Genomic DNA, 20364 nt, shown 5'->3' on the forward strand with positions numbered 1-20364 from the left:
TGAGGTGGATACTCCTTACCATCCATAATCAACGCTCCTCCACATCGATTCTGCCTTTCACCACTGCCCTGCTTTTCCTGGCCAGTGAAAACACGGGGGACAACCATGCGGAATAAAATTGTGTAATCTTAAATTTGCCACTTTACATGAAAATCCCTAAGGCTTTTGCTGAAGACTTGTTTTTGCAGCTGTAAAAATTGTTTCACAACTTCTCTAGACTCAATAAATTGATGTTCAGACCTTTGAAAATTACTTTGGGTGTGGATTTCAGATGTGAATGCAGCTTCAGCCGGTACAAAAAGATTTGACTATTTCTATGTAGCACTTTGTTTATGCTGCTCACCGCTGCACCACATGGGGGTCAGGGTCAGACATGGCAACACACAGCACACCACTGAAAGATTGTTTACATTTTCCACAGAAAAGATTCACAGGAATATGTTTGACAATTCTACAATTCACTTCTACAATTCACTTAGCAGACGCTTTTATCCAAAGCGACGTACATCAGAGAGTAAGTACAACACAAGCAAGGATCTAGAAAAAAAGGGAACAATGTCAGTAAGAGCGAGCGATCAGCTTTGAGTCCGATTGGACACACAGGTGCTGACAGGAAGTGACCAGAGGCAAAGCACAACATTGACGGCAGTTCTTGAGAGCTCTAATCAGTATAGAAACCATCTTATAAGTCATCGTTATCAAACAAAAACAATCGTGACAACCATCATCATCATCATCAATGATATCGAAACCATCATCATTAAGTTAGTAGGTATTCATGAAAGAGCTGGGTCTTTAGCTTTTTCTTAAAGGTGCAGAGGGACTCTGCAGATCGAATGGAGTTTGGAAGTTCGTTCCACCACCGGGGGGCGACAGAAGAGAAGAGTCTAGTCAGAGACTTAAGACCCTGTTGTAAGGGTTGGATCAGACGCCTTTCTTTGGTAGAGCGTAGTGGGCGGGAGGGAGTGTAGACCTGTATGAAAGAGTTTGACATTAATAAACAGTCTTTTTTAGGTTTTCGGAACACTTAATTTACACGGACACCCAGGATAAATTAAGCACAGAGTGGTAGCCTATATTAACACATAATGAAAGGCCAAAAATCCATGCAATATGGTATATTTTGGTTATACATGCCTATTTTATGAATAATATAAAATGTATGACAACAATGTTTAACCACAAAGGAAAAAGGCAAGCAAAATGCATCTTTATCAGCCAGGTTTTCTCTCAATAAGTAAATATAAAGTAATTGCCCACTTTTTCCACTAAATAACACATTCTCAGTTCTCCCTACTGGGTCTCCATCAGTATTTTTATGTGTTCAACTGAGAGAATGGATTAACAACAGTGTGATAACAGCAGCACATGCTTTGACTCCGCCTTCACGAAGGTCGGAACCAATCGTGTTCCAGCAAATTATCCCGGACGTCCCGCCCACACGCATGAAGAAGACAAACATGGCAGCTTCCACCGTCGGCAACCCGGACCTTTCAGCATCTATCGCTGGCATTTTAAATGAAAAACACTGCCCCGAACACTTGCTTGTTTTAAAAACATTAACGTCTTCGCTACGGGACAAGGAGTACAGGTAGGTGGAAGTCATTCACTGCCCTGTGGAGCGGAGACTTGGGATGCTAGCTTGTGAGCTGGGCTAGCATGCAGTCCGTTCTGCGAGATGCGTGAAGCATTATGTTACAGGCCCACATTTTGCTGTCATTCAGACGTATTTTTTTTTAATTCATTCTTATTTGTTTATTAAATGAATGCGTAAGTTAGCGTATGTATTTTTTAATTCGTAGTTTTGCGGGCGTTAAGTGGTTTTTTGGTGACTTTAGTTGCCATGACAACACACGCACAGCTGTTACTAATATAAAAAGTGACACCTTGTCTTATGTGTGGCATAATTAAAAACAAAGTTCGGCTTCATGTCATGTTTTTCCTCAGTAGTTATGTATAGATAACCCTGCTGTAAAGACACTGAGCTGTATTTCCTTTCTGTTGGTTCACTCTCTGTTCCCAGGGATGCTGCAGAGAAGGAGGTGTTCTCCAGTCTTTTCAAGGTCTTATCCCGACTGAAAGATGAGCTGCAGGCTGCCAGCAGTGGCGATGAGGATGTGGAGTGTGACGCCATGAGTCTGCAGTTAACTGCTGAGTGCTTCAGGGCTCAGAGAAACGCCTGCGTCCAGAGTACTCGCAACCAAAGTCTGCTCAGGTCATTCCAGATACAGTGCACTGCACATGAAGCAGTGGAGACGTAGATGGAAATGTTGTGGTTGTCATAAATACATACTACAAAAGGAACCTTGCAACATGAAAAGATGACTTCTCATTGCAGCCGAGTCAAAAATATGTTAATTCAACTTCTCTCAAAGATGATTGAAAAGTTGAATTAACATATTTTTGACTCAGCTGCAATGAGAATTAATCTTTTCATGTTGCAAGGTTGCTTTTGTAGTATGTATTTATTTAAAATAGTGACACTGCACATTAATGAAAATAAACATGTAAATATACCAGATTGTAGCAATATTAGGGCTGGGCGATATGGACCAAAACTCATTCAATTTGTCCCCGGGGGGGCAATTCAAATTCACTTCAATTCATAAATTCAATTCATATCTCGATATTGATTAGCTGAATGGCGATACTCGTTGTAAATCGATATGTATTTTATTAACAGTGAAAACACATGAAAAATAAACTACCTGTCTGTGAATTTTAAAAGTAATATTATAAAATAAAAATGTTCCTTAAAAGAGAGAGAGAGAGAGAGAGAGAGAGACAGAGGAGGAGCAGGGTTAAGAGGGACAGACAGTCAGTTATCATCAGTGAGATGAGAAAAAGGTGACCTGGCACCTCTATAACGTTATTTTAATGCAACATAAACTATATCGATATTAACGATATTGTCTTAGCCTGTATCTTGTTTGAAAATATATCAATATATCTTAAAAACTCAATATATTGCCCAGCACTAAGCAATATGCTCATTTCTATCTGTATTCCCTTCCCTTGGCAGGTTGGTATACACATACAAATGTATGTAACCACAATGACAAGCAAAAAGCAAACAACAATATAAACTGTACATTATAGTTGACTGAGACACATTTATACAAGCATAAAAACCAGGATAAAGTGACCTTTGGAGTTAAAGTGCTTAGAGTGCTGCTAAGGGATGTTAAGTGCTAAAGAGGTGGAGTATTGTACATGATTATGAGGTGCTGATGTAAATAGCGCACTTACCCTGGAGCCTGTAACTTTAAAGTGCTGGTGATTGCACGTAGCCCTACTACATGGCACAGAGTTTGCATATACAGACATGTGTACGCACATACTATTAGGTACACAGGGTTAGATACATAAATGTGTTTATAATATATATCAGCTTCTATTGAAAAGTTTGTGTTATGTTGTTGTGTCCACTTTGACTGAACATATAATCAAGGCAACATCTAAACATGAATGTATTTTTTTCTCTCTAGGGATCTCGGCTTCATTAATGTTTCTCTTAAACTCCTGGACTTCCTCCAGACCAAAAATTTGGAGAGTAGAGATGGAATATTTGAACGTAAGTTTAAAATAAGGATCCCTTGTTAATATAAATAAGGATCCCTTGTTAATTAAAAAAGGTAGGCTAATATTTTTGTATTCTCTATGGCTCAGCTCTTCGTTGTGGGATCCAGTTCCTTGGTAACTTAGCAGTTGGAAACCAAACGTGTCAAGATGAAATTTGGCAGCTCAGCTTCCCGAATCTTCTCCTGTAAGTTTTGTCAACATCAGTTGCTCTTATTTAAATATTGATGCATCAAATCATATAATTCACACTATTAGTTGATTTGTAAAACTTCCTAATTTTCATAGTAGGGGCATCTTGGTGTCTTGATGTTATTAAACTACTTGATTACCTGATACATACCGGTACCTCTGAGTGTTACATACTGTATTAATCCTGTTTCAAAATCCAAAGCTTCTTCTGTATCATTATAATTGTGTGTTGAAGAAGTGATCACAGACCTACGTGTTTAAGCATTTGTCCCAAGATTAAGTCCACTCAAACATTTGTGAACAGCCAGCTGCTCAGCGCTGATGATGAGAAAACGGTGAACTATGCCTCTATGGTTCTACACTCATGTCTGGATGAAGCCAAGGTGGAAGAAATGTCTGAGCCACAGAACATCCAGCTGGCACTCAGGGTGATGGAGCTCTGTAGGACACAGCCTGATCTGGACTGGACGTAAGAGTGTGTTTGTGTGTATAAAGAAATGTAATTTTACATCTTGTCAAGGAATTACCAACTCTGTTGTACTACTTATTGTTAACTGTTTTATTCACTTCCAGGGTTCTTATTGCTACTCAGCATTTCCTCAAGTCTTCAGCTCTAGTGGAGAGCATGTACTCAGGGATGTCTCACCATGAAAGGTAATTTACTTCAAATGCCAATAAAGACATTAAATGTCACAATAGACATTTACCATTTCTAGTAAATTACACAGAGACTGCTGAAAAAATCTAACTCTAAAGAAAAACTTTTCTGATACTGCAGAACATTTATCCAGAAAACTCAAAACTACATGTGAATGAAGACCTAGATTGCTAATAAGATTAAAAAATTTGATATGGATGACTTAAAAATATGTGTGTAATTTCCAGGGTGACTCTATTAGAGCTGCTCTTTGCCCAGCTGAGAGAGGAGGACTCAGACGACTGTGGCGTCCCTCCCAGTGTGGCTCGCTTTCTGGCTGGGTCCTTCCAGAAAGGTTGCGGAGCCGTACTGACACTCGCAACTGGCTCCGCTTCCAGTGATGAGGTAGAGACTGTTAACCTGATTGTTGTATTTTCCTGAAGCATTTTTTTAAATACTGGGAAATATATTTAGCCTGTTGTTCGCACTCCCCTGTAGGTCCTGCAGGAGGCGCTGACTGTGATTAGTCTGCTGGATGTGCTGTGTGAGATGACCTCAGACCTCAAGCAGTTCATGTTCCTACAGGACCATCCAGATCTGCTGGTGACCACTGTCGGTAATTAAAAACAAAACCCCTCACCTTTTTGAACGCCTTCATCACATGCATTATATTTACAAGCAATAAACACACAGCAGACATTAAATAAGGATGACCATTTGCTTTAATAAAAACTCAAGCACAATGTCTGACGTAAAAGTTTCTTCTACTTACTTAAAATACATAATCAGAGTTATTGGCTGTAATTGATTGAACCTACGTTTGGGAAAATGTTATATGTGTGTTTCTTTTTTATATGTTGACTGTGTGTGCTCTCAACCTTAATATTTTTCTCTGCAGAGCTCCTGAAGCAAGTTCACGCTATCGGGAAGGCGAGTAAGAACATCTTCAGTTCTGCTCAAAACTTCTCGTCCTTCAGTGGAGACGGAGACTCTTCCCCCGAATCTCCTGTCATCAGCTTCAAGGCCCACCTCGTCAGGCTGATAGGAAACCTCTGTCACAGCAACCCCAACAACCAGAACAAGGTTTGGAATGCAGCAATGAGATACTTTAATAATTGATTTTAAGTGCTGGTCTAGTTTGTGTTCACACTGACTTATTCCAAACTAAACGACAGCTGTAACCTTGGACCCAGCCACATAGCTCTCATTTCACACTAGCTCCAAAATAGAAAGAAATTAACAAACTGTGGGTCTGTTACCGAACAGGTAAGGAAACCCATAATTTAATGATTAATTACCAAGCTTGAATAACCTAATATATTCAGTATGTGATTATGCTTATATAACTATATCCTTACACCCTGTGGAAAAGTAGAAATGAGTGAAAGGATGTAGAATGAAGTCCACATTCAAAGGTAGATTGTCTGTCAGAAAATAAGTAATATAGTATCAACCATAATTAGGAAAACAGTGCTAAAAACAATTCTACAAAATCACCATCAGTGTAATATTTAACCAAATGACGGTCCTCAGCCATTAAGATCTGGAGAAACTAAGAGTAAGAGTAAATAGGGTTAATACATATTGTTATTCATGGGGTGTTTTCTCCTGTTTTTTCTCCTGATCCCTCCTCTAATTGGATCCAGGGTCTCTTAAGATTTAGTGAGCACCCTTGATCAGACTAACACAATAGTCTGATCAAGAGGCCATAGGTCAAGAGGAGGTCTGTGAGGCCCTACTGTTTTTGCTTTGACCGCCCTATCGCTAGACTAAATTAGCATTTTTAGAGTGCCGTATCCTGCAATGCGCTGTTGAAGCAAACCACATGATCTCTTGAGGACTGCAAATGAGTGTGACGCCTAATGAGGAGGATACTAAGACTCCCTATGACTGAAGGCTGAAGAGTTCATTTGAACACGACAAACTTGGTCTTGCATTGAAAAGTGAAACATTCACTCCCTGGCTTTAGTGATTTTTATCAGCTCCCCTCCATTGCCATCTGTCAGCATCTCTCTGTTAAGAGAAAGCCCAGATAGACAATAAAGTGTATGGGGAGGAGTTGGCCTCTCTCTGTGGCACATTATAGACTCAGTCCTACTTAATAGAAACAGATTTGTGGAATGCTTGTGGGATGGCCACCCTCAGTTGGCCTCTCTATAATATTTATGGATGCTGATCTGTGGTCTGTCAGTGGTCAGAAATCACCCCATATCTGTTTTCACTAAGATCTCTTCCAGTAAACCAAATGTCATTCTGTTCACCTTGGGGAGAGATGGTAATTTCAGATGTGCATGTGCAGCGTGCTGAACTGTACCAGGCATAAGTCGGGGTCCAGCTGCTTGTTTTTCATCTCCTTATGGGTTTGGACATATAAGCAACTTCAGACAACCGTTTTAAAAGTGGAAAATTCTAAACTGGGTTCTTGTTCTCAGCAACTTTGTTTCTTTGTCAACTGAAATGACGTTTACATTTTCAAAAAGTCCGCACTTTGTAATGTTCTGGAGCTCCTAACAGTAGGTTTGGATGGAAACCACAAAGGCAAGAGGAGGGCAACAGCAAGCAAAGAGAATGATTAAGCCTATAGAATCGAGCACATGATGCAGAGCAGATCACCCTGTTGTGACGGTCTTAAACGTACCCACAACCACACTGCTGCTTTGGCATGGATGTGGGGCTCTGTTGAAGACAGGGACACTAAGGTTAAATACACCTCTTATTTTTACATGAAAATGGTCTTACTTAGTTTCCTCTGAAAAATTATCTTGTTAGACTGCACTGCTTGACAAAATCATTGAACTCACTTTAATGTTTCTGAGTGAAACACTTTCTCTGCTTGTTTTTCACTCTCGACATCTCTCTGAATTTTCCTCCTCAGGTGAGAGAACTTGAAGGCATCCCCCTCATATTGGACAACTGCAACATCGACAGCAACAACCCGTGTATCCTTTGTTTTCAGAAGCTGACACCAAGACATCTGTTTATCAACATACACTTATAGTTTATCAAAGTCATTGTTCATATCGTCACTGTGTATTTGTGCATGTTTACACCGGGAAGCTGGTGGGTTTACAACCATAAAAAGTGTTCTTCAAAAGGCCAAACAAACTTTCTGAAACTGTCAAACTCTCCTGCACAGTTTAATATCTTTTTATTTAAATGGGAGTAGTGATGACAGAAGTCAGTTAGTGAACACGGGTGAAGTCTTTTGGTACTTCTTTAAAAAGCTTTGTTTTGTAGAATATAAGAGTTTCGTCTATCACTGTATCAGAGAATTACCCAATTTAATGGTCATTATTCTTACCACTGTGATGCTTTATTTTTTTTTATTTTTTTTTACATGTGGTTTAATTTCTTCCAGACCTCATTAACATACATCAAGTCTGAACACTGCTCAGTACACCAATGTTTATTACAGAGTCCTCTTAAAGGTATCTTTGACTTCACTCATATCTGACCCAACAAAAACAAAATGAAATTCACAAAGAGGATTAACTGAAGGACGATTGTAAAGTTTATATCCCATCGGCAGCCATGTTACCAAGACACCTAGACATCACGCTCAGGTTATTATGTCATAACCTTTATATAATATATGTATTATGCATTCAATCTAGCTGGATCTATTTCAAGCTTACAACTTCAAGTTAACCGTACAGATCTCCCTTCAAGCTCAACTAGTATTTTCACATCACCGTATCATCGAGGCTAATTTTTCCCATCAACTCATTTGTCCTTTTTTATTTGATGGGACAGCTGAAGAGAGACAGGAAATGTTGTCACCAGTTGTTATTAATTAGTCAAAGTGAGGGCAACGTTTTTGAACCAGGTCAACGGTCTAAACTGAGCCTTTAAAATGTTCCACCTCTATCATGAATACTTACATGCACACACACTCACACACATGTTCAGAGTTCACTCCATCCACAATTCTCACATTCTCACAAGTTTCTGCATTGAATTCTCTTCAGAAAATGTTTGTGTAACAAAAAATGTTTATGGATTTATGCGGGGAAACTTGAGAGTGGCGAGCGGAGAATGTTTTATGTCACCAAACATATCCTGTCTGCAAAGCTCGTTGGTTTGTTGGGCTGCCTGCGCACTCGGCGACCTGAGGCAAATACCAGGCGCTAATGAGTCTGACATCCTGAGTTTAACGTGTTTGGCCTCCTGCTCACCTCTCTCTCCCAGTCAATCTGTGATCTGTTATCCTAAACATGTACAATTTCTTTGTTAATTTTTCATTGTACATCTGACACTAGAACTGCGTGCCAATGTCCTGTTTGGAGCATGAAGTATTCATTAAGATGTTATCATCTAAATTGGTATTTGGACTACAAATGTGACACATTACAAGAAAAGTTAATGGCTACTGTTTTAAGTTTAAACATTAATCTATCTAGCTATTTTCATTTGTTCCAAAATAACAAGATTTGTTGCCTTTTCCAAATACACAAAAAAGAACCAAAGTGAGGTGAATAACTTGTTTTTCAATGTTGCTCTCCTTAATCGGCTAACTTAAGTCATCAGCCAGTGGGCGATCTTTGCCATCAGGAACCTCCTAGAACACAACGTGGCAAACCAAGAGCTGGTTGCCGCCCTGGAACGCCGTGGCACCACTGACTACTCTGCGCTCAAGGAGCTGGGTTTCCTGGTGGAGAAGCGAGATGGAAGCTTGCTGCTCAAACCCGTGAGGAAGGACTCTTAGATTAGAGGAGCAGCGAGAAGGGAGGAGGTCCTCAACCCGCAAGCAGGTTCTCATGTGAAGTATTTATTTAGAGAGAAATAATGTACATGTGCGTGAGCATGTAGTCATGCTACAAGCTTCAATCATTTTCATTTCAATTGAAGTTTCATTTGCAGGTCTTTACACCTGTGCACTAATAACATATGACTTGTGCCTGTTCATTATAAGTGACAGCCACACTGCCGATATATCAAGCAAAAAAGTCCTTTTGAATTAGTTATTTTTATCTGAGAAGTATATAGAGCTTACTTTTCTACCTCAGTAATGCTTGCACTAATGATTCCCATGAACGAACAACTAAGATTGGGTGTAAGGTATTCTTAATACACAAAAGGCCCTTGGGGTCCCCCCTGGTATACAAGCAGGGGCTATTGTTTAGTCCTGACCTGAGTCTGGGAAATGAAGAGGTTGGTAAGGCGAGCACATGCTGGTACCTTTTGGCAAGACTGCTGCATAGTGGTTTAATCCAAAGACAAAGAGCACCACAGTGTCTGTGGCTTTTCACTTTTCACAGACACTGGTGTTACCAGCAGGGGCTGGGGTTTTAATCCCAGGCCCACATTGACTTCTGCAGTAACCCCGAAACAGAGAATGACCAAAACATGATGTAATCAACCCCCTCACCGCCTTTCCCACCACTTAAATGGTGGTGTCTTTGCCAGAAGAACAAAGGCTGTTTCCCCTCATTCAAAGGTTCAAAATATCTGCTTATCTAAGCGGCAAATAATATCATCATCTAGGATACGCGAGTGAAAAATGCAATACTACCGATTACTGATGCTATGCATGGTCTGTGATATGAAAACAATGCTCAGTTTACAGTGAGAGCTTGACACTGTTCCTCTACTTGCTTTTACAATTCTTGTACTGAAGTTTATCACAGTACTGAAAATAGTTTAGTGAATTTAACATTTTTCCTCATCTTATTCTTAATCGTCTATTTCTATTGTACTAAACTGCACTATAGATAAATGGGTCAACAGGGCTAATAGCATACATTATCCATCAATAACAGTCTTAAAAGTCGTGACACTGAGTACATGTTTTATATCTCATCTGCTCAGTGCTTCATCGAAAGCTTGATACGAGTTCAACCAAACCACATAGACTTTCTTAGAGCTTTCTAAAATACGATACTTCCTATTTAGCTGTAGTTTATAGTTTTTGTACCAATTCTTTAAAAAAAAAAAAAGAGAGAAATTCTGGAGCCGTAGAGATTGGAGTGAGATAGTGAATGAGTGAGGGAAGGGGACCAGAAGCATTAGTTTGCAGAATGACATCCCTCCGTGCTCCTCCTGTTGCTGGATAAGCTGAATGGTCCTGACACCTCAACAATGCCGTGCTTTACAGGCCTGCCCACACCCTGCTCCACCCTGTTTGCTCTGCCTCTGATTTTTAATGACAAAATGTATTGAAACAATCGGCTGGACTCTCCCCTCAATCCTCCGGCATAGTGAGGGGAGCTTATATGGTTCCGGTCCCCAGGATTTCAGACAGCAAACAAAACAGCTGTTACTTGCGCTCGGCTGGCTGGCTGCAATGCTTTTCAGCCCCACAGGAAAGAGGCTGTGCGAGTCAGCCGGGCTGAATGAGGTGGCATGGTCGCGGCTGTCTCCTAACACATTAGTACCACATCAGCCAAGACCAGTAGGTCTTGTGTTTCCCATATCAGCATTTTGTAACACAGAACTCTACTGTAATGTAACTGTGCCTTCCTGTTGACATTCGCTTTCAGCAAAAAAATACTTTGTCAGGAGGTCAAATACATGCTTCATGTTTCAAATAAAATGTTTATCTATTGCTTAATAAATTATTCTAACTGACAAAGCAGCTTTTGTAATTATTTAAATGAGGTCAAAAAGGCTGAATGTGTGACCCAAGAAAAAGTCAAGGCTTTAAAAAAAGGATGCTCAAATTTTATTGGTAAAAAAAGAAAAAATATACAACCGTCCAGTTTGTATCTTCTACAGACTTAGATGTTGCCATAGAACAAAAGAAGAAACGTGAATTGTCTGTATTTAAAGTGAGGAAACAGTAAGTTCTAGTTCCTGAAGGAGCTGTGAAGGCCAGTGGTAACAGACATTTGATTGGTTGAAAGCTCCACAGCTAGTCGGTAGCTGAAGTATTGAATTAACTTAAATATTTAACAGAATTTCCCACAAAATGTCATTTTATATTTTCCAACACTTGATGAATCTCAACTTTTCTGGGCTACTTTGAGTTGTGAAGGATGGTGTTGAGATGGACGATCTGGGCTACTTTGGTAAAACACATGGAATATTTACAATCTAGGAACTTTGATCAAACACAGAAATTCCAATAATTTATAGCCTTCAAATCTGAAACAATGACATTAGAAAAGACTTGTAAATAGTGACTTTCTTCTCCATCTATAAATGACATAAAGTGCCACATTCCTCATATAAAAATATACTCTTCTAATTGTTTTGAATGTTGTATAAAGGCCTAAATAAACATTTCTGACTACATGAAGGATGCTGTCCAAAAATAGCTTTCAGGCCTTTGATCCTCTCGTACCCCCTTCTGTGTGGTTAGCGCACATGCCATCGACCCAGGCAGGCCGAAACCACGCTGGAAGGCCTTGTGTAAGCAGAGGCCATAATGTGGAATTCCACCTCTCTGCCGTTCATGGGAATGTTGGATGTATCTGAACCTGATTGCACCTCTATGGAGTTCCAATGAGGCTTACATGCTGTTCTCAGAAGTCAAGAGCTCTCTGAAAACAAAACAATGAACACAGTCGGGATGGAAAGTGCCGGTCAAACTAGACAAGTTGGATGCTTAAAATAGTATGGGAATATTTTCTGCCCCTTTGGGTCTTGGCATAACAAAAGGTCTAGACTTAGGGGGGAGGGGGGATATGTCCATGAGAGAGAGAGCCCTCAACAACACAATCCCCCAACTTGACAACATCCCTGGAAAAAGAGGAAAAATGACAACTAGAGTGCGAAGTCAAATGGAATTGTTTGATAACTGATGAGGGATAGAAATGTAACTCCATGAGACTAAAAATGACTTGTCTGAAATGTTTCAGTAAAATGGAAATCATGAAAGAGGGGAAGCAAATCAGTTTGCTCTCTGTCTTATTAGATTTTAGGGTTGAAAGATATGTGTACATAAATAATGTTTTATTTCAGTGTTCAAACAGAATACAGTGTGAGCATACAGTTACAAGTATTCCACTGCCGTCTCTCAGTCTTCATCAGGAGTCCCTCGTCTTTCACGGCAGTCTGAAGCGTTTTAGCATTTCCAGTACGAAACCTTTCTCCAACAATCCCACAACAGTCTTTGTTGTTTTTCTTGTTGGACACGACACCTGTACAGTTCCATCTTTGCAAGAGGTTGTTTTCAGATCTTTCTCCAGAGTTCGTGTTGTGCCACAGTTTTGAACCCAGGCAAAAAAAAAAAAAAAGAAAAGTTTTTTGTTTTCAAATCAGTCTTTTTTTTTTTCTTCAGAATTCTCCAAACCCTGCATAGTTTTTCCTTTTCCTCTTTCAGGAATTCCAAAATTGGATGTAAAAATGTGCAAATTGTTAAATAAATATTTCCAGGTCCTTCAACCTTCGTTGTCTTTAGCTCTGCGTTTCCTGTGTGTTCACTTGCAGGTGAACACTTCTGATTTCTCACTGCAGGTGTTGCACTTGACGAAACAGCACCAGTGGAACTTGCAGTTGCACTGCCAGATGCGCGTGTAGTGATGCGTGTTGTATCCCCGGCCACAGCACATCACATTACAACTGTCTGCGAGGGTGGAGGTGCCGTTGCACAGCCTTCCCCGTGTCCCTGTGCTCCCCGTGGCTGTGTCCTCTTCACAGTAGTTGGGTGAGCGCTCCAGATACACCAGGTCTGTGTCCGTGGGCTTCTGATAGCCCCGAGCCTCTTTGAGTCGTAGGAAGGAGGGTTGGCGCAGCCGCGAGGCTCGAACCGGCTCCACTTGAACCGCATCGCTGTAGCGTTCCTTCAGCAGGTAACCGATCTCTCTGAACTTGGGCAGGGTGATCCAGCAGGTTTTAGTGGTGCAGGAACCCGACACGCCGTGACACTTACACTCCAGCTTCATCCTCTCCTCTAGGATCTGAGCACACACAAGAGAAGACATTAGATCTCTATGGATGAAGTGATGGTTAAAAGCTGAAAATGATTTTGTGGGATTAATATATAAATGTTCTTTTAAAATTACAGTGCATAGCTGGTTTTGGAAACAGCCAATGGGCAATTCAAATCGCTTTTTTTTTTTTTTCTCGTCTGATAAGCTGGGCTTTCTGCGGACACTTCAACTTTCAGAACGCCGGTCGCTATGCCAACTTCACGTCAAACCCTGGGGGAAAAAAACTCATACCCCAAAACAGTAGTCTCTAATTAAGTTTACCTTTTATTCAGACCACATAACGGCGAGGAAACTGACCAAACCTCTTGTGCAGCCATACACATATAGAATTACTTCGTGGTTTGAGCCAGATTCATACAATAATGCTGCACGAAGATAAACTTGACAGGTGACTATTGAGCTTGGGCTGAGAAAAATCCTCTTTTTGTTGTAGATATATTATCACTTAAAAACAGTAATTTTATTTAGTTAAGATTTATTTTTGGCTTTTTTTTGCCTTTATTGGAGAGATAGGACAGTGGATAGAGTTGGAAATCAGGGAGAGAGGAGAGAATGACATGCGGGAAAGGAAACACAGGCTGGATTCGAACCTGGGCCGCCCGCTTGGAGGACCACAGCCTCCATACATGGGATGCGCGCACTGACCACTGTGCCACAAGCGCCCCAAAACAGTACATTTTTAAAGATAAACCCACACCTACATCCCTGAAATTACAGAATATGTATAATGAGTAAGAAGCAAGCAATAGGTAAGTTTAGTGTCTCTTGATTGCTTTAACATTCTGGGGGACTTGGCTCTTGACTTTCATTATGTGAGGAGATCTATGGTGCTACCACAACAAAAAGATGAGAGAAAAACTTGCTATAATCTCCTCTATCTTTGTTTCATGCAGACTTATAGGAGGAATGGTTTATGTGGCAGTGTCACAATTCCATGTTGGCAGCTTAATCCACCAGCTTTGTCATTTCTGTCCTACATAAACACTAACTTGAAAGCATCCATTTTTGTAAAAATGATACCTAACCATACTGTACAGGTTTTGTAAACTTACATCTATCAAATACATAGACAGATACAGTTTAAATCCATTACCTTTCGCCCTGCCTCGTTATTGTGCAGGTTCATGAGCCGCCGGGCGTTTTTCTTGATCTCCCGAGCATCCACAAAGCGCCGCGAGAACTCCACGCCGTACTTCACATCAGCCGAGCAGCCCCCCCACTTCCAGCCCTCCTCCCGGTCGTGGTAGCCCTGCTTCTCGCGGTCGCAGCCACACTGGCTGAGGTTGCCTTGGCTACAAGCTGTGGTCACTGCATGGGCAACTCCTGCTGCCGTGATGGCATACGTGAATGCGGCTTCCCTGCTGCCTGAAGAGAAAGAGCAGAGTCTGAATACATTTGAATTAGAGTATAAATGAACAGTAACATCTCAAACGTGCTCCTGTTACCTTTCCAGATACTCTGCACTACAAACTGGAACTGTGGGATTTGTGGAAGAGGGCATTAAGAAGGCCTCGGCTCCATAAGAAAGATGCTCCTGAGCTGCACTTTAATTCCTTGACTTCCCTCTCCTATTGGTCTTAACATGTTATTGTCCTGTTCTTTTTTTTAAATGGTCTTGGGTTGTCTTGAAGTTATTTTATCTGATTGTACAGCACTTCGGTCAACATGATTTGACCTTTTTCTGGGACAGAGATGCAAGACTCTTATGGGGAGATTATAACCCTGATACGTTGAATGTGTGATTTCCCCCACCCTGACGTGTGCACTCAGACTATAACATATAGAGAGCTGAACACCAGCATGGTGCTAAGAAAAGATCTAATCCGGCTTGGCACACGGTTCTCTCCTCACAATAAATCCAAGTTTAAGAACTGCCACAACAGAATGCCACAACCTGTAGGCATTGATTTGGAGCCCATTTTATTTATAACATGTATAATATAAGAAATGATCCTAGTACTTGTGGTACTCTTCAGCTTTAGTACATTTCAGCCAGAATAAAAGTCTGGAAGTCAGAAGTTGACTCACAAGGGAATCAGCATAAAGATAATTTTCCACCATCTATATGAATTTAAGCTCGTGGATTTTTCCCCTCTAACTTTGTCTTTTTTTCTAACCTCTGATGCACATCAGTAGCCCGTCAATGTTAGAACAATAATAATTACAGTGAAGGAAACACAAGTGACATCTACTGGCTGACCGGAGGAGCTTTTTCTGGCTCTTCAATTCATAGAGTTGCCTTTTTTTTTTTTTCATCAATGGAATTTCTCACGCGGCTTGAGTGTCATTCTGTGTCCGTCTTAGGCGGTCCACATTTTTGTAGCAAATGATACCACTGTTCTGCATGTTGGAATAATCTGTGGCCAGGCTTGACTTTGGATGTGCCCATTTTTGAGCTTTTGGGTGTCACCATTTGACCTTCAGAAAAAACACATTTTTATTGATGGCGTGGAGGGGAAATAAGTTTATTGGCATTGTAATTGGTATAAAGATATCCACTCTTTCCAATCAGGATAATGCAGAGCCTCTCTTTTTTTTTTTTCCCCCTCAACAGCCCAGAGTATTAATGCATGGCGTCTCTGGTAAGAGGCGATTCTAATGGCCCCTGTCCAACCTGACAAACTCGCTCGCAGAAACCATCGGGCCTGTGGTTCCCCCCACCCCGTCCCCCCCGTCCCATAACTCATAACAAACTCTGAAGCCTTCTCTCATCAGGCTTAATCTGCGATCCATTCAGATATATTGTATGGTGAGCATTTCTCAAGGCATCAGGCGCACGCCACAGCCAAACAGCCATCTCTTTGCACTCTGATTTGTTTTGATTGTACGGCAGTGCATTGCAGGGTTCCATTGTTGCCATCCAGCTGCTGGAGCTGATTTCAATTAGTGGTTTGCATGAATCTCTCTGGTCTTTCTCATTGCTTAATGAGTGCACGGGCCTGGCTGGTCAATCAAATGAAGTGATGGATGATGCATTCGCAACACAAGAGGGGCTACGTTCCCATTTTGAGTAATAATAGACATTACAACCCAACTTCCTGAGATTCCATGATCCATCCAGGCTAAATATGTCAATCCATGAACTAACAATGGAAGTTTTTCTACCAGTTTGTCTTCCAGAGAGTTCTTATTCGGTCAAACTGCCTGCATGAAGAGGACATGTGGATCCAAACTGGATCCAAAAGTGTCTCTCCGAGCTCGTTTACACACCACAAAAGAAAAGAGACATTTCCTCTGACAAAAGAAATAAAGGGATCCAGACGTCTGTCTGCCCGTCTCCTGTGTAGAAGAAAGTGATTGCTCCCAGAGCTGCTAGATTAAACATGGATCCAAACCCACAGCGAGACCGCAACAAAACATTTCAGACTGAAACACAATTTATATAAGCGGTTCACATTAGGAGCAAACAGGCCTCTGTGAGAAATTAAACTGGGAAGAATGTGGAATCAAAGAGGAGCGTGGAGGATGGCTGTGTGTTTCAGATGTTGTAGATGTTTAGTAGGTGGCACTCTGATGAGGATGGCATTAGACCCTGCTCAGTAAAGGTGTCTTGACACTTCCCTTACAGCTGATGTGACAGTGGGTGACAGTGATGTCATTAACAGCGGGTTGATTCTCGCTTGAGAACTTTGAAGTGCAATGTTTTGTGTACGTTTCTTTTTTTTTTTTTTTTTAAGCTTTATTTTGGGCTTTTCGTGCCTTTAATGCAGAGGGAGGACAGTGGATAGAGTCGGAAACCAGGGACAGAGAGAGCGGGGGAATGACATGCGGAAAGGGGCCACGGGTGGAAGCAAACCTACCTACCGCTCGAGACGAGAGTCTCAATTCATGGGACGCGCGCCCCTGTGTATGTTTCTCAACAAGGAAGAGAATTCTCTGTGGCTGGTGTTTTCATCTCAGTTTTGCCCCTGGTGTCTTATTTTATGCTACTTTGAAGACAATAAGAGGAAACCTTACTGTTGATATTTGCTCATCTGAATGTCTGCTGCTGTTTTATTGGCTTCAATGATTGTAGAGTCAGGTCAAGCATCTCATTTTGGTTTCCTGAGGCCGCTTAACAGACAAGTTAAAGCAACAGCGAATCGACGGATTTAACTCCCTGATCACACATCAGTCAGACCACACTCGTGCCAGAGATTTCAACTGGTTGTGTATACTTCTGTTAAATTGACTCCTACAATTCTGAAAAAAAAGGGGGTTTGATATGAAGCCAAGGCCTCTTGCTGCATTTAGTTTCCAATCTTTGTCCTCTCGTTTTCTATGATCTTCTTTTTCTCTGGTAGAAATGCTGTCAAAAATCTGGCAAGCGTGTACACCAAGCAACATTCTCCCCTTCGCCCGGTCTGCTTTGCTGATTTCCTATAGAGCACTAATTCATGTACAATTTACAACTGAAATCAAAACAAGCTGACTTTTAAACAGACTGACCTACTCTCAGCTCTTGTCCAAAGACAGTCCTCTCTCCCAGGGCCGAGCAGTTCCAGCGGCCATATCGGAACTGGTACTGACACTCGTTGATCCCCAGCTGGGCACCTTCGCCGATGACGATGATGGCATCGGGACGACTCTGACAGAGGGCCCTCTGGCGTGGGGCAAGTCCTGGTATTTTGTTGCAGATGATGTTGGCACCTAGAGCCACCACAGAGGACATCGCCCTGGACAGAGAGAAACCGTTAGAGGGGCTGTCTTTACGAGGAAAAAGATGACGGGAGTATGCAATCAAAAATACACATTTTCCCAAATGTTTCACAACAGCTGTCGGTCTATAATCATAGAAATAAAACCAAATAAACAAAGTAATCAAAAGAGGAGATCAGACTCTGCAACATCACATCACGTGTATTCTTATGGACCCTCTATAGCAGATTAAATACAACAGTTAATTATAGAAATGCAAAGATTCAGTTCTCTCTTTCTCTTGTGACAGAAAACACCAGAGAGTTTGAGGCCCTGTCTCTGAATTAGAGGCATGTATGGTGCAGCAATCACTCTCTTTGTGAGCGAGCCTGGATCTTTTAGTGCCATAAGAAAGAGCTCATGACATTCCCCTGTGCCTATATGCTGAGCCTGAAGTAGACCAGTATGACTCTTTTCCATATGCTGCTTTCAAATTAAGGCGCTTGTCTGACGAGGTGCCCTGAAGACAAAGTGGGTTCTGGTGTAATGTGTAAATCCATCGGAGCAGGTTATCTCATCAGCTGCATTCATATTACAACATGTAGAAAAAAGAAAGAAAAAAAAAATCATGTAGATTAAATGTTGGCCTCTTTCATACAAGACGTCATCGACTCCGCTCGATTTATGGCTCAGTATTGGAATGAAACACGCATAACTGCTCGTATTCTGGGGATAAAACCCCACAGCTCGTGTTCCGTGGCAGTGTGCGACTGAATTTTGGAAAAAATGATTAAACGTCACATGTCACGCATTTCCAACCCATGCTCTAAATTTTGGTTAACTGGATATTCCAAGTTGATTTTTTTTCTCCACTTACAAAATAAATTCAATGCCACAGCAGAACAAAATTAAGCCACAAGAAACATTTGAAAATATAGCCAATGACTTTGGCTTGTAAAAGTCGTTGTTAAGTGCTTTCTCTGTTCATATTGTCACCTGCAGCGAACAGCCAATGCTTTGGAAGTGCGATCTATTTCGCCGTGCGTGCGTAATTGGCCAATAATCTCCGCGTAATGCACCACTCCTTCCAGTAAAGCAAACAGACGTGTGTTGGATTGAAGCAAATGCAGGGGACAGTAGACGTACAGGTAGCTACCGCTGGTGAGGATGAGGAAGATCTGCGGGTAGTAGACGGACAGCAGCGCGCTGCGAGACGAGATGATGAGCATGGTTGCGCATTGAACAAATCTGGTTCTGCTCCCTTGTGGCTCAAAAAAGTAAATACTAATTAAAAAAAAAAAAAAAAAATGAACAGGGGGCAAATATATCCTTTTATCTGAGGTCCAAACGTGCCGTCTCTTCTCTGCCCTGTCAAGAGGTGCTGACTTTGGCTAACGGAGCCGTGGCGCGCTGCGGCAGCTCCAAGCTCCGGTCTTCATGCGTCGGATGTGAGGCTGCATCCCAGGGCCGAAGTGCGCTCCGCCACCTGGACTGACAGAGGACTGGGTGCGAACAAGTGAGAGAGGAGGAGGAGGAGGAGGAGGAGGAGGAGGAGGAGAGAGAGGGTGGGGATCAGATGGGGTTCCGGATGAACGATGCCCTCTGTTCACGTCTCCTAAAGTTTTTGTGTGGAGAGAGTCTAAGAGAGGGAGACAGTGGCCTCTCCCGGTGCACCAGCCCCCGGGGTGAGTCTGCAACTCCGCATCATCACACACAGTATTCCCACCCACAAAACACCACCTGTAATACCTTCATACATCTTTTCAATCTCCAAGGAGAACATTCAAGAAACTAGTTATGGCTATTTTACGTTGACAGATGTGACCATTTCATACATTTATTTGGGAAGAAAAAAAAATAGCTGGGTGCTGGTAGCCTAGTGGTTAGTGCGTACACTCAATGTACAGAGGCTGCAGTCCTCCAAGCCGGTGGCTCAGGTTCAAATCCAACCTGTGGCTCCTTTCCAGCATGTCATTCCCCGCTCTCTCTCCCCGGTGTCGGACTCTATCCACTGTCCTCTCTCTAAAATAAAGGCATAAAAAGCCTCTAAATAAAACTTTAAAATGTATATATATACACAATTCAGATGCTTCTCTTCTTCCTTTATGAAAGTAAACTGAACAAATTGACGTATTGATATCGGCCTGCTGAATTTAATATGTATTTCTCTGACATTTAAAGACAGATTAAATTAGTCCTTTGGTAAGAAAATAACTGGAAACAAATCAATTCTAGTTGCAATTGAAGTCAACTTTTAAAGCCCAAGATGAGTGGCTTGAAGGATGACAATGTTAATGAAGAGACTTAATGATAAATAACTTTTATCGTAGTGATGTGTGGAGGAATTCTATATTGTTGGTGGCTTGCTAAACTTGTGTATTTGTAGTTTTTCTCATATTGTCTCTTAACGGAGGCAGATTCTTACTGAGATGCTTCAGATAGTGATAATTGACTGATTCAAAACAG

The 20364-nt window shown here is 41.5% G+C and overlaps 2 protein-coding genes across 2 annotated transcripts; one reads left to right on the top strand and one right to left on the bottom strand.

The window, feature by feature from the left end:
• Positions 1 to 1432: 1432 nt before the first annotated feature.
• Positions 1433 to 11641, top strand: atxn10 (ataxin 10). The gene is made up of 11 exons (XM_020639528.3): positions 1433 to 1591; positions 2024 to 2215; positions 3489 to 3574; positions 3670 to 3766; positions 4076 to 4240; positions 4345 to 4425; positions 4657 to 4813; positions 4907 to 5024; positions 5307 to 5491; positions 7284 to 7347; positions 8929 to 11641. Exons 1-11 carry the CDS (start codon positions 1446 to 1448, stop codon positions 9111 to 9113), a joined length of 1476 nt encoding a protein of 491 aa, XP_020495184.1. The 5' UTR covers positions 1433 to 1445; the 3' UTR covers positions 9114 to 11641.
• A 487-nt stretch (positions 11642 to 12128) lies between these two features.
• Positions 12129 to 19439, bottom strand: wnt7ba (wingless-type MMTV integration site family, member 7Ba). The gene is made up of 4 exons (XM_029278391.2): positions 19045 to 19439; positions 17710 to 17936; positions 14375 to 14646; positions 12129 to 13248 (listed from the first exon to the last, which is right to left on the bottom strand). Exons 1-4 carry the CDS (start codon positions 19125 to 19127, stop codon positions 12769 to 12771), a joined length of 1062 nt encoding a protein of 353 aa, XP_029134224.2. The 5' UTR covers positions 19128 to 19439; the 3' UTR covers positions 12129 to 12768.
• Positions 19440 to 20364: the final 925 nt, after the last annotated feature.

Source organism: Labrus bergylta, chromosome 23 (assembly GCF_963930695.1).
Source record: "Labrus bergylta chromosome 23, fLabBer1.1, whole genome shotgun sequence".
In the NCBI taxonomy this organism is placed as follows: Eukaryota; Metazoa; Chordata; class Actinopteri; order Labriformes; family Labridae; genus Labrus; species Labrus bergylta.